Source organism: Schistocerca americana, chromosome 3 (assembly GCF_021461395.2).
Source record: "Schistocerca americana isolate TAMUIC-IGC-003095 chromosome 3, iqSchAmer2.1, whole genome shotgun sequence".
Taxonomy (NCBI): Eukaryota; Metazoa; Arthropoda; class Insecta; order Orthoptera; family Acrididae; genus Schistocerca; species Schistocerca americana.
In genome coordinates, this window is record NC_060121.1 from 413,385,491 (window position 1) to 413,399,433 (window position 13,943).

At 39.9% G+C, this 13,943-nt stretch overlaps 1 protein-coding gene across 2 annotated transcripts in view; it reads left to right on the forward strand.

Moving 5' to 3' along the window:
• The window catches only part of LOC124605320 (choline transporter-like protein 1), a 482,432-nt gene that overhangs the window by 458,026 nt on the left and 10,463 nt on the right, over positions 1-13,943 (forward strand). For both annotated transcript variants that reach the window (XM_047136907.1, XM_047136908.1), the window contains 4 exons: positions 4,607-4,863; positions 5,253-5,419; positions 6,569-6,661; positions 6,755-6,847. In XM_047136907.1, coding sequence (XP_046992863.1) covers positions 4,607-4,863; positions 5,253-5,419; positions 6,569-6,661; positions 6,755-6,847 — 610 coding nt within the window. The remainder of the gene's footprint in view (positions 1-4,606; positions 4,864-5,252; positions 5,420-6,568; positions 6,662-6,754; positions 6,848-13,943) is intronic.

Below are 13,943 nucleotides of genomic sequence, written 5' to 3' on the forward strand. Positions count from 1 at the left end.
TTATCCTTTTAATTCCTTCTCTCCCCTTTTTATACCTATAAAGTACTCATAATAAATAGTTTATAAATATTGCAGACTTTTTTAACATTGCATATCAGGTGTCACCAAACTAAGGCCCATGTACTGGATCCACCCAGTGATGTCAGTTCGTCGAGCCTGCCAATGGTACCTGAATGTGACTGACAAAAAAATATGGAATATGTAACATTGTGATATAACCGAAATTTAAATGCTACATTTAGAAAACTAGGAGATCGTCACATGTCCGGAGACCTCCTAGCTGCTATGTTCCTTAAATTTACAGTGTTCAGTTTTAAATAATTGTGTCTAGATTATTGTGCAGAATGGTGATGCAGCCCGCACTCTTCATTGTGTCAGGCATGCACCTGACATGCAAAAAGTTTGGTGACCTCTGTTATATAAGCTGAAACAGATAGAGAGTTGAAAAATAAAATTGAAAATGGCAACAGTCAAGGGATCCTAAGATCTTAGGGTCAGTGAAGAAGGAAGAGAATACCATGGAAAATTTTTGATCTCTCATATTTTCTTAGTGTGACTGATTTCCAGCTGTTAAGTTGAGCTGTTGTTTCCATTTTATACATACTATTTTGATGACCAACCCAATTATCTCCGTCGGGTGCTGCAAGTTGTTCTGTTATGTGTACTACTGGATTCTGTTCAGAATGTTGGTCTCTCAATGCTATTTATAGCTGACTGTGAGGCCAGTACCTAATGCCTTCTATCTCCTTTGATGCTCTTTTGTTTCTCAGAGCCCACACTGATATACCATGATATACACATTCTCTTGTCTGAAAAAAGACAGCTGGGTTCGTCACTGAAATTTTGTGCATAACATAGAAAAAATAACTCAGCTGAACACTTGGAAGTATAGCATTAATCATGCTGAGAAAACCTGAAAGATCACATCACTTCACTCTGTGGCTAGGAGATGGCCCACAATGCACACACGTTGCATAATCTGTGCCAGTAGTAAAGCTAACTTCTCAATACACTGAGCTTTCTAACAATGTGTTGAGATGAAGAAACTGTACCTATGTTCATCAAAATTAAATATCATATTAATATACCTACGGACACTAGGATTATGTGCCGTGCAAGCCTGCTACTAGCATAAGAGAGAATTTGTGACATCTTATGAGTGCTAGACATCAGTTCACCATATTCACATGTCAGCTACACTTTCTGCAAGTTCGAGGCAATGGGTTGGCAAAACAACATGGTTCAGTGAGTCATATTTGCCACAATGCCATTAAGGTTGAACTTGAGCAGTTGTGCTACGATGGCCTTATGAACTTCCTAAGGTACACAAAGAAGGCATTCCTGTAGACTTACAGTTAGTAATATTGGTCCACCTATGTACCAGCTGGCAAAGTATCTGAAACACATTCTCAGCAATTATGTGGGGAAGTGCAAAAACCACACTCAGAACTCCAGTTACTTTATACAACACCCTAGTTTCAATGTGGTCCAATTCTTTACAAGAATCCCATTTCTTAAGTCCTTGGAACTAACCATGAAAAAAATTCTACAGTTGCTTTATTGTACTTTTAGGCACATTCTGTTTGTCAGAAAATATTATGAACAAACCCAGCATGACGGGCAATCTGTTATTGTCTGCCATTGCGTATCTATACATGGAACACTTTGAAGCAAAGGCATTAGCATCCACCAAGTTCAAACCAATGTGTTTCTGTTGATTTGTGGACAACACATTTGTGGTGTGGCCACTTGGCCTCTATAAAACTTGAAGAGTTCCTGGGACATTTCAACTCTATCCATCCTAACAAAAAATTTGTAATGGAACTAGAAAGAGGGGGGCCAGCTACTTTTCCTTGGTGTATCACTTAAGAGATGACTGAATGGATCCGTGGATCATAGGGTATGTAGAAAACCCACACTGATCACTGTCGAAAGAGTTTGAACATTTTCAGACAAGACCAGCCTCACCAAAAAATTACAAAACCTATGAATAGTGTTCTGAAGAAATGGGTACTCAAATTGTCGACTTGAGTAGGCATTGCAGTCAAAAGCAAGAGTACGTGAGAAAGAGGTTGAGAATGAGACAGCATGAGCAGCCAAAAACATTTATCTACCTTAAGCTGCCCCATTATCCAAAAAGATCAGTAGATTCCTATAGAAACATGGTATACAGTGTATTTCACTCCTGTTGACAAGGATTAAAAGTCTTCTATGTAATGTTAAAGACAACTTAGGTCTCTGAAAGCCAGGTGTGTACCACATTCCAAGCGAATGTGGCATGTCTTGCATCAGGCAGACTATTAGACAGTGGGGAGTGTTGCAAAGAACATAAGCAACACCCCAACTAGAACATCCAAGTAAATCAGTTACCATTGAACACTGCATCAAAAACAATCATGAAATGAAATATTATAAGACTGTCATTGTTATGCAAGTGCCCAGTTTTCTGGACAGTGTAATTAAGGAATCTATTGAAATCGAGATATCAGAAAAATTAATAAACAGGGATGTAGATTTCAGTTTAAACAGGGCTTGGGTCAAGTATTCAGTTCATTAAGATCTCAACCAGCCGTCATGTCCACCAGAGCTGGGAAATGCTGAGAGAACATGCATTTGATGAAATATCAGTGCAGGCTCTGAAAAACAAAATAGAATTGAAGGGTGTAGTGGATATAGGGAGTTGAACTCACAATCAGTTGTAAATAGTTGCAAGAGTTCACCATCTGGTTTGAGTCCAAGCACTGAGTACACATAAGAGCACAATTTGCAGTGCCTGAAGGATACATCCGTGTCGATCATCTAAATATTGTGCACAAAATGGAAACAAACTCACCTGAATAGCCTGAAGTACACCATGGAAAGTTGGGTTGAAGTAATGGAAACAACTTTAGATGAATTTCATGACTAAACAATTGTGATCAGTATGTCCGTAGTTTGAGAGCTAATGGCAAACTGTGCAGAATAAATAGATCTCATGGATTATTTTGTTACTATACATTTTCAGCTTTTGCAATAAACTACATGTAATCAACAATAAACTGATATAATACAACAACAGCTCTTTAGCTGAGATCATTACACCATTTTAATAAAGACTACTCTTACATAATAAAACAGTCATATTGACAGTGTTATGGTTAATTAAAAATGCTGTTGAAGATATGAGTGGAAAGAATTAAAGAAGTTTATTGAGTCAATAGGATCTACACATGATTAAAATTTATATTTCTCCTAGATACTTAATGGTACATGCAAAATAATTTATTTTACATGCATATAAAAAAGATTCTTTTGACATGATCCTTGGAGATCATTATCACAGATACAAACATATACTCATTTTGTCACAGATATGATCTTCTTTTGCATATTCCAGTGCAAGCATGAATACATTTCCTTAACATCATTGTAGTTTTGATTTTCGTAACATAATGCTCCACAAAGAAACTGTTTTGTAAAACAATACCCAGCTCTTCTCAGGAACAGGGCTGGTAAATTCAGATACAAAAAATCACTGCATGCTAGCAATTTACTTCTCAAAATTGATTGTGATCATATGTTGGATGGGAAGTTAAAAGTCGATTCAGTGGGTGTATAAGTTTATTATGAGATAAGTATAGGTAAAATAAAAAGAAGATAGTTATCATAACCAAGTCCAGTATATGTATGTGTCTGGCTAATCACTGGAAAAAGATTGGATGAACTAAGTACGTAGTAACATACTAAACCTCTCTCTGACAACACAAAATGTTGAAACTTGTACCACACTCATGTTATCATTACCCTGAAAAGATAGCAGATATCCTGTCAATACATAGTTTGCTTGTCAGTTACTAGAATGCAGCCAGTGAAAATTTCCATCATCATTCTTTTCACAGAAATAGGAATCTATAAATCATAGAACAGTGCGCTCTCTGGAATCGAGTTGAAACTAATTCACCTCATTAAATTTGCTAGCTAGTGGAGTTTTCTAATTGCAACTTATTCTCTCTCTTGACCAACATGTTGTCTTATAATATATTCTGATTCTTGGTGTTTGATCTGCTGTCTCATTTTCATACATTTCTGAGAGACCTAGTCTGGTCAAAAGTGAATCTGTTTTCCTTGTTTTATGATCCAGATAAGTGATTGCTACAATGTTTAGATTGTTATTGTAGCTGAAACTGTTGGAGAATACTCATGAAATTACAGTAAAAATTATGAAATTGTAATATATTTTAACAAAATAATTTTCTGTCACTCATTTTCAAATACTTTGTGTTTTGTGAAACACCATTTTAAAAAGAATTGAAATATGATATTCGCTATAATTGATTACTTTGTGATAAACCTACTCTTAATACAAAGATAAATGTTCGTCATTTATTTATGATGAATATGATTTTTTAGTGAGATAGGAAAATTCAAGGCTCTTTCTCTTTTTTATATTTTCTTTCTTTATTTGCAATAAATAATAAAAACATATCAGTTAAAACTCAAGTTTTAGCTCTTCATTACTTACAAGTATTATGAAAAACAGCTTTGATGAGTTGAGGTTTATTACTTGAGTTTTCTTGAGCCTGCAACACTTTTTGAATTGTGAACATTTATGCTTCTAATTTTTCAGGAATAAGCAGAACTTAGGCACACCAATTATACGAAGCTTTTGTAATCTTGTGAGGTATCATCTAGGCTCAGTTGCTCTGGGTTCATTGCTCATTGCTATTATACAGATGATACGTATAGTCCTAAAATTCATTCAGTCCAAAGTAAAAAATCACAACAATGCAGTAACAACATGTATATTCAGGACTTGTCAATGTTGTTTATATTGCTTTGAGAAAATTCTCCAGTTTCTTACAAGGAATGCCTATATTGAAATAGGTAAGCAAATTTTAATAGTGTCCATACATAAGTGGTAGCATAAGTAACATTATAAATGAGTTTTTTAGAGGATGAATCGTGGCTTTTTCCCCCCAATTGCCTCATAAAAATTCCCATGTATTTCTAAATAAGAAAGCAATAGAGTGTGTGTGTGTGTGTTTCCTGAGAAGGGATAGTTTGAAACTTGAGGCAGAGCCTTCCAACACTCTATTTGGTACTTATTGTCTTTTAATTACTGAGGTTTTTCTGTTATTGTATTAATTTTAGCTTATATCTGTGTATATACTTGCACCTGCTTGGCCTTTTTATGTGAGCTAATTAAATGTCAGCAATAAAAATTTATGTAATCAAAAACTTTTAACTTTTTCACCATTGTGTTTACCTTTCAGCAATACATGGACACAGTTTCTGTAAAGCTGGGAAACAAGCTTTCAAACTTTTGGCATCAAATGCCTTAAGGGTTGCAGCTATAAATTCAGTTGGTGATTTTGTATTGTTCCTGGGAAAAGCAATGGTTGTCATAGCTACTGTGGTGTGTGGTGTGCAGATGTTGAAGGTTAGTAATGTTAATGCATAAGAAGCTTTGAAATGTTAATGCATAAGAAGCTTTGAATTCTATCAAGTATCTATCTAGCAATGACTAAATTTTCTGAAATGTGTCTCTACTATCAGCACTCCTTCATGTTACTATAATCTGAGGTCCAATAACCCCATAAAAAAATTCTGAATTTGTGTTTTAACTGAAAGCCCAACTCTCTCGCAGAATACCTTAATAGTTTAACTTACACAATTTTTAAGGCACAAATGGAAAGTAAGTAACAACCCCACCACAGACATCATGAAATTACAGTACTTCTATGCAGCAACACTCATGATGCACTTATTTATAGCTATTATCAGTTTTGACTCACTTTAGTTATTCTCAGATAGCCATAGAAACAAAAAATATTAGAGCTACAATTCAGTTACGCATTACAGAAACTGACTGACACACTTTGATCTTCCTGGTGCAATACAGGAAATAAGTCATAAACATTATTATCTTTGAGACAGCTTTACAATAAGGAGATAAGGGAAAGGAGTAAATAGTAAACTAGGGTGGAGTACAAAAGTAACAGGGGATGTGAGAGTCGCATGTGAGGGCTAGAGAGTGAAATAGGTTGAGACCAGGAACATTGGTAAAAAGGTACTTCTTTCCTGTCTTCAAACTGCCTATACCTCCACTTCCACTACCATCCCATTGCACCCTTCTTCATCCACTCCACCTGTGCAAGTGATTTCCTACTCCATTCTTCTTTTTCGTATCCCTGTCTTTCACTCTGGAGCCTCCACCTTCTCTGCTGTACTGTTTCCACTGAAATTCTCCTAATGGCCACCCTTCTTTGCGATGTTGCGCACCAGAAGTTTTGTAAGCTCACTATTATGTATTTAAAAGGTCATGTTTTGTACTGTTTAAAAATGGATGTTCTGGATCTCATGTAACTGTCACTATTGAAAGAAAAATAAAATGTTGTCCAACAGAGTGCTTTTCCTTTGCTGGCATAGATTTCTGTTGCTGTAATCCATGCACCGGTTAACTGTTAGAAGACAAACAAGGTTAGGTGCAGACATATTGGATAAAGTTTTCTCTCATCGAAATAAAAAAGTACATGTCCTGTACAAGATGCAATTAAAAGTTACCTCTTGAATTAAACTTTTTTTTCAGCACAAAGATGGAATTATGCACTTGTGGGTGCCTCTTTCACTTGCGGGAGTGTTTGCATACCTTGTAGCACACTGCTTCATCACCGTCTATGAGGTAAACTCAACTTAGTCTGCGCATTAATATGTTGTTGTTCTGATCTTTTCTATTGTGAATGTTCTCATCTGCTTTTATTATTTATCCTTTCAGATGGCAATAGACACAATATTTATTTGTTTCTGTGAAGACTGTGAGCTCAATGATGGAATTAACAGACCATACTTCATGAGCAGAGGTTTGATGGTGAGTCTTAATATTATCTTTTGAATAGCTATTCATTAATCCTGTAAGTAAGTTTTTATGCTACATTGTCCTTAAACCTTCTTGTTTAAGAACTGATTATTAGCTAAGTTGATACAGTAATGAAAATAATCCATTTTTGAAAATGTAATATAATTGGATAGATACAATTACAATTATATTAAACTGATATAGTGGTAACTCATAAATTAGTAGCACAAAAACTGATTATTTTATAACTTCCTGACATACTGTGTATTGCCTGTATTAGTGTCCAGCTGCATCTTCATGTTGATAAATTCCAGTATCCTAAAGTCAACTTCCTTCCATGTCTTAAAAACACCTTCAAATCTGATTGATTCTGACTTTAGGAAGATGTTCGCACTAGAGCAAAGATTTTTTCTTATGTCATTTTTTTCTTATATAGAAATCTATTTACAATCTTTTCTAATCATTTCACTCATAGACACTGATTCAAGTTATAAATAGCATGGCTTTTATACTAGTGTTTGTTTGATTATTATTATTGGTATGGTACTATTTTTTCAGGATCATTATAGCTCTCTTGTTGCTTTCAAACAAGCAATCACTGTATGGAAAAGATAGAAAATAAATTTTATAGACTACTGACTGCTGTTAGTAAAGTTAGATCTAATGACACTTTTTGTTTCAGAATTCTTAATTAAATATGAAGTAAGCATTTTTATTTTCTAGCAAAAAGAAGATTTCTTTCCTAGTTGTTTTTGTGACATGTTAGTATGTTTCAGAACATCTCCTGTTGACTGCCTTCTGTTTTTGGCTGTGGCAATTTAAACAATCTGACAGAATGTCTCTGGTAGCAACCTTCATTCTGCTCATTGCATTGTGTTACAACAGCTTTAATTTAATTTCACAGCCATTTTTATAAATAAACACTTTTGAAGATGGCCATCTCAAATTGGGGTCGTGGATGGAACCAACTTGACCCACCACCACTACCTCAAAATCATCCCTTACAAGCCTTCAAAGAATTTCTCACATCCAGCATTGCTTCACAACCCTTCCTCAGGTCTCTAAAACATGGACCTAACCTGTTCTCTGTAGAACTCCAGGCTCTATGTTCCCTGAAAGCTGATGATTCCATCATTATCCTCCCAGCAGACAAAGGATCCACCACTGCAGTACTTGGCCAACAGGAGTATGTTAGTGAAGGACTACACCAGCTGTCTGACACCTCTACATACACCATCTGCCATATGAAAATCCCATTCATGTGATTCAGACTGATCTGCAGCCCCTCCTAAAAATCTCAGGCCCCTCAAAAGGACTTACACCTCAATCCATAGAACTTCTTACCCCACCCAACCACACACCGCCACCTTTTACCGTCTTCCTAAGATTCACAAGCCCAATTATCCTGGCCGTCCTACAATTGCTGGTTTCAAAGCACCCACTGAACGTATATCTTCCTTAGTTGATTAACATCTGCAACCCATAGCCCAAAGACTTCTCTCATACATTAAAGATACCAACCATTTCCTATGTCATCTGAAATCTGTGCCTGTCTCACTTCCACCACACACCTTGCTGTCACCATTAATGCCATCTCCCTCTATACCAACAACTGCCCCAAACATGGTCTGTCTGCTGCTGAACATTTCCTCAGTGAAAGAATACATGATTCCAAACCTCTGACATCCTTCTTGCTTGCCTTAAACAACTTTATACTTACTAACAATTACTTAACCTTTGAGAGGCAGACATACAAACAGATCAGGGGTATGGCCATGGGAACCAGGATGGCTCCTTCGTATGCCAAACTATCCATGGGTCACTTGGAGGGAGCTTTCCTAGGATCCATAAGCCTTCAGCCCCTAGTTTGGCTTAGGTACATAGATGACATCTTTGCCGTATGGCCTTATGGTGAGGCTGATCTGTTAAAATTTCTAGAATCTCTAAATACCTTCTCCCAATTAAATTTCACATGGCCCTATTCTGAATCCCATGCCACTTTTCATCATGTTCATCTCATCCTCACCCTAGACCAGCTACACACTTCCATCCACATTAAGCCTACAAACAAACAACAATACCTACATTTTGACAGTTGCCATCCTTTCCATGACAAATGTTCCCTCCCATACAGCTTTGGAATTCAAGGCAAACATATTCGTTTGGGTGCAGACTCTTTACAGTAGTACACCATCACTCTTATCTCAGCCTTCACTGAACGTAATTATCCCAAGAGCCTAGTTCAAAAGCATATTTCCCGGGGCATCACACCCAATCCTGGTACTGCTGACCCCTCCAAAAAACAACTTCGAAGCACAGCACTTGTTACACAGCATTATTGTGATCTTGAATGTATTACTTCGACAAGGCCATGTCTTCCTAAAATAATGCCCTGAAATGAGATCCATTCTGTCTGAGACTTTGCCCACCACACCTAAATAGCTTTTCATCGCCCTCCCAATCTCCGCAACATCCTTGTCAGACCATAAGCTCCTTCTGCACCCATCTACCTACTCTATGGCTCCTACCCCTGTGACCATCCCTGCTGCAGGAGTTGCGATGAGCACTCTCCTACCACCATCTATTGCAGCCCTGAAATTGGCAAAACATATACTATTAAAGGGAGAGCCACCTATCAAATGACACATCATATACCAGCTGTTATGTAAACAGTATTTGGCTTCTTACATTGGCATGACCACCACCCTGTTATCAGTCAGGATGAATGGGCATAGGCAGAGAGTGTATACTGGCAACACACAATGTCCTGTTGCAGAGCACGCTCGAATAACATGACGGTCATGACCTCGGTGTCTGTTTCAAAACTCAAGCCATCTGGACTCTTCCCCCAGACACCAGTTTCTCAGAACTCTGCAGGTGAGAATTAGCACTACAACATGTCCTTGGTTCTGCCACCCACCTGGCCTTAATTTATGTTAATTCCTTCCGTCTCAGCATTTCTTCACAGTAACTACTCCTTTCTTCACTCCATTTTAGTTTTCTACATTTTTCATTTTCTTACCTGTCTATTTTTCACTGTCCCTCCTCCCGCCTCTGTTACATACAATGCACTTAGCTTTTCACTCTTTTTAACTTGTGCATGACGTTTTAGGAGTAATCTCTGTCCTGGATATTACTCTGTCTTCCACCTTTGCACTCTCGGATTTTCAAATCTCATCTGGTGCAGTCCCCAACAATCAGACTTTCCATCTCATCCCATCCAGTAAGTCCACCCTGACCCAGGGCTCTAGGTGACTTCTCCGAACTGTCTCCCTTTCTCTAAATCTCTCCAGTCCTATTCCTTTACCCCTCTTCCTTCTCATTCAACTCTTGTGCCAGAGGAAGCATCCACTGGCTCCAAAAGTGTATACAAGTCAACCCTTTTATGTATGTGTTCTCCTGCCACTGCTCGGTGAGTAGATTTTTTATCTATCCATTTACATTATAAATATAATAGAGGGAAACATTCCACGTGGGAAAAATATATCTAAAAACAAAGATGATGTGACTTACCAAATGAAAGCGCTGGCAGGTTGATAGACACACAAACATACACACAAAATTCAAGCTTTCTCAACCAACGGTTGCTTCATCAGGAAATAGGGAAGGAGAGGGAAAGACGAAAGGATGTGGGTTTTAAGGGAGAGGGTAAGGAGTCATTCCAATCCCGGGAGCGGAAAGACTTACCTTAGGGGGAAAAAAGGACAGGTATACACTCACTCACACACACACACACACACATATCCATCCGCACATACACAGACACAAGCAGACATTTGTAAAGGTAAAGAGTTTGGGCAGAGATGTCAGTTGAGGCAGAAGTACAGAGGCAAAGATGTTGTTGAATGACAGGTGAGGTATGAGCGGCGGCAACTTGAAATTAGTGGAAGTTGAGGCCTGGCGGGTAACGAGAAGAGAGGATATACTGAAGGGCAAGTTCCCATCTCCGGAGTTCTGACAGGTTGGTATTAGTGGGAAGTATCCAGATAACCCGGACGGTGTAACACTGTGCCAAGATGTGCTGGCCGTGCACCAAGGCATGTTTAGCCACAGGGTGATCCTCATTACCAACAAACACTGTCTGCCTGTGTCCATTCATGCGAATGGACAGTTTGTTGCTGGTCATTCCCACATAGAAAGCTTCACAGTGTAGGCAGGTCAGTTGGTAAATCACGTGGGTGCTTTCACACGTGGCTCTGCCTTTGATCGTGTACACCTTCCGGGTTACAGGACTGGAGTAGGTGGTTGTGGGAGGGTGCATGTGACAGGTTTTACACCAGGGGCGGTTACAAGGGTAGGAGCCAGAGGGTAGGGAAGGTGGTTTGGGGATTTCATAGGGATGAACTAAGAGGTTACGAAGGTTAGGTGGATGGTGGAAAGACACTCTTGGTGGAGTGGGGAGGATTTCATGAAGGATGGATCTCATTTCCGGGCAGGATTTGAGGAGGTCGTATCCCTGCTGGAGAGCCACATTCAGAGTCTGATCCAGTCCCGGAAAGTATCCTGTCACAAGTGGGGCACTTTTGGGGTTCTTCTGTGGGAGGTTCTGGGTTTGAGGGGATGAGGAAGTGGCTCTGGTCATTTGCTTCTGTACCAGGTCGGGAGGGTAGTTGCGGGATGCGAAAGCTTTTTTCAGGTTGTTGGTGTAATGGTTCAGGGATTCCGGACTGGAGCAGATTCATTTGCCACGAAGACCTAGGCTGTAGGGAAGGGACCGTTTGATGTGGAATGGGTGGCAGCTGTCATAATGGAGGTACTGTTGCTTGTTGGTGGGTTTGATGTGGACGGACGTGTGAAGCTGGCCATTGGACAGATGGAGGTCAACGTCAAGGAGAGTGGCATGGGATTTGGAGTAGGACCAGGTGAATCTGATGGAACCAAAGGAGTTGAGGTTTGTGAGGAAATTCTGGAGTTCTTCTTCACTGTGAATCCAGATCATGAAGATGTCATCAATAAATGTGTACCAAACTTTGGGTTGGCAGGCCTGGGTGACCAAGAAGGCTTCCTCTGAGCGACCCATGAATAGGTTGGCGTACGAGGGGGCCATCCTGGTACCCATGGCTGTTCCCTTTAATTGTTGGTATGTCTGGCCTTCGAAAGTGAAGAAGTTGTGGGTCAGGATGAAGCTGGCTAAGGTAATGAGGAAAGAAGTTTTAGGTAGGGTGGCAGGTGATCGGCGTGAAAGGAAGTGCTCCATTGCAGCGAGGCCCTGGACATGTGGAATATTTGTGTATAAGGAAGTGGCATCAATGGTTACAAGGATGGTTTCCGGGGGGTAACAGATTGGGTAAGGATTCCAGGCGTTCGAGAAAGTGGTTGGTGTCTTTGATGAAGGATGGGAGACTGCATGTAATGGGTTGAAGGTGTTGATCTACATAGGCAGAGATACGTTCTGTGGGGGCTTGGTAACCAGCTACAATGGGGTGGCCAGGATGATTGGGTTTGTAAATTTTAGGAAGAAGGTAGAAGGTAGCGGTGCGGGGTGTCGGTGGGGTCAGGAGGTTGATGGAGTCAGGTGAAAGGTTTTGTAGGGGGCCTAAGGTTCTGAGGATTCCTTGAAGCTCCACCTGGACATCAGGAATGGGATTACCTTGGCAAACTTTGTATGTAGTGTTGTCTGAAAGCTGACGCAGTCCCTCAGCCACATACTCCCAACGATCAAGTACCACGGTCGTGGAACCCTTGCCCGCTGGAAGAATGACGATGGATCGGTCAGCCTTCAGATCACGGATAGCCTGGGCTTCAGCAGTGGGGATGTTGGGAGTAGGATTAAGGTTTTTTAAGAAGGATTGAGAGGCAAGGCTGGAAGTCAGAAATTCCTGGAAGGTTTGGAGAGGGTGATTTTGAGGAAGAGGAGGTGGGTCACGCTGTGACGGAGGATGGAACTGTTCCAGGCAGGGTTCAATTTGGATAGTGCCTTGGGGAGTTGGATCATTAGGAGTAGGATTAGGATCATTTTTCTTCGTGGCAAAGTTATATTTCCAGCAGAGACTACAAGTGTAGGACAGTAAATCTTTGACGAGGGCTGTTTGGTTGAATCTGAGAGTGGGGCTGAAGGTGAGGCCTTTGGATAGGACAGAGGTTTCGGATTGGGAGAGAGGTTTGGAGGAAAGGTTAACTACTGAATTAGGGTGTTGTGGTTCCAGATTGTGTTGATTGGAATTTTGAGGGTTTTTTTGGGGGGGGCGGGGGGGGGGGGTGGAGCTGGAAGTGGGAGATTGAGTAGATGGGAGAGACTGGGTCTGTGTGCAATGAGAGGAGGTTGAGGTTTGCTGGAAAGGTTGTGAAGGGTGAGTGAGTTGCCATTCCGGAGGTGGGAAACCAGGAGATTGGATAGTTTTTTGAGGTGGAGGGTGGCATGCTGTTCTAATTTGCGGTTGGCCTGTAGGAGGATGCTCTGAACAGCCGGTGTGGATGTGGGAGAGGAAAGATTGAGGACTTTTATTAAGGATAGGAGTTGACGGGTGTGGTTCATTGGCTGAGTTGATGTGTAGATGAAGGATTAGGTGGGTGAGGGCAATGGATTGTTCAGTTTGGAACTGTTATAGGGACTGATGGAAAGAAGGGTTACAGCCAGAGATGGGAACTTTAAGTGTGAGGCCTTTGGGGCTAATGCCAAATGTCAGACAAGCCTGAGAAATTGCCATAATTTTAGAATAATTATCAGTAATAAGTATCACATTAAAACACAAATATCTTTTTAATGTGGTATCACAAAAGACTTTTGCCTCCGTGTTGTATTTACACAGTTGGACATGATTGGAACAAAGAAGGAAACTCACATTTGTTTGTGTTAGTACTCAGCCACTGCAGTCACTGGCTGTGCACTGACACACACACAAACACAACACAAGTTTCCCTGTTCATTCCAATTGTGTCCAATACTGCAAATAAAACATGGAAGTGGAAGTCTTTTGTGAAACCACATTAAAAAGATATTCGGGTTCTTACGTGAGACTTATTATTGATAATCATTATAAAATTATGGTAAATAGAACATGTAATACAATACTGGTTAAAACACTAAAGTTGGCAGTCTTTGTAAACAGAGAACAACTGGCACAAAATCTACAGCTTGCTGTCGAGAAGGAGCTCACTCGGTTCACGG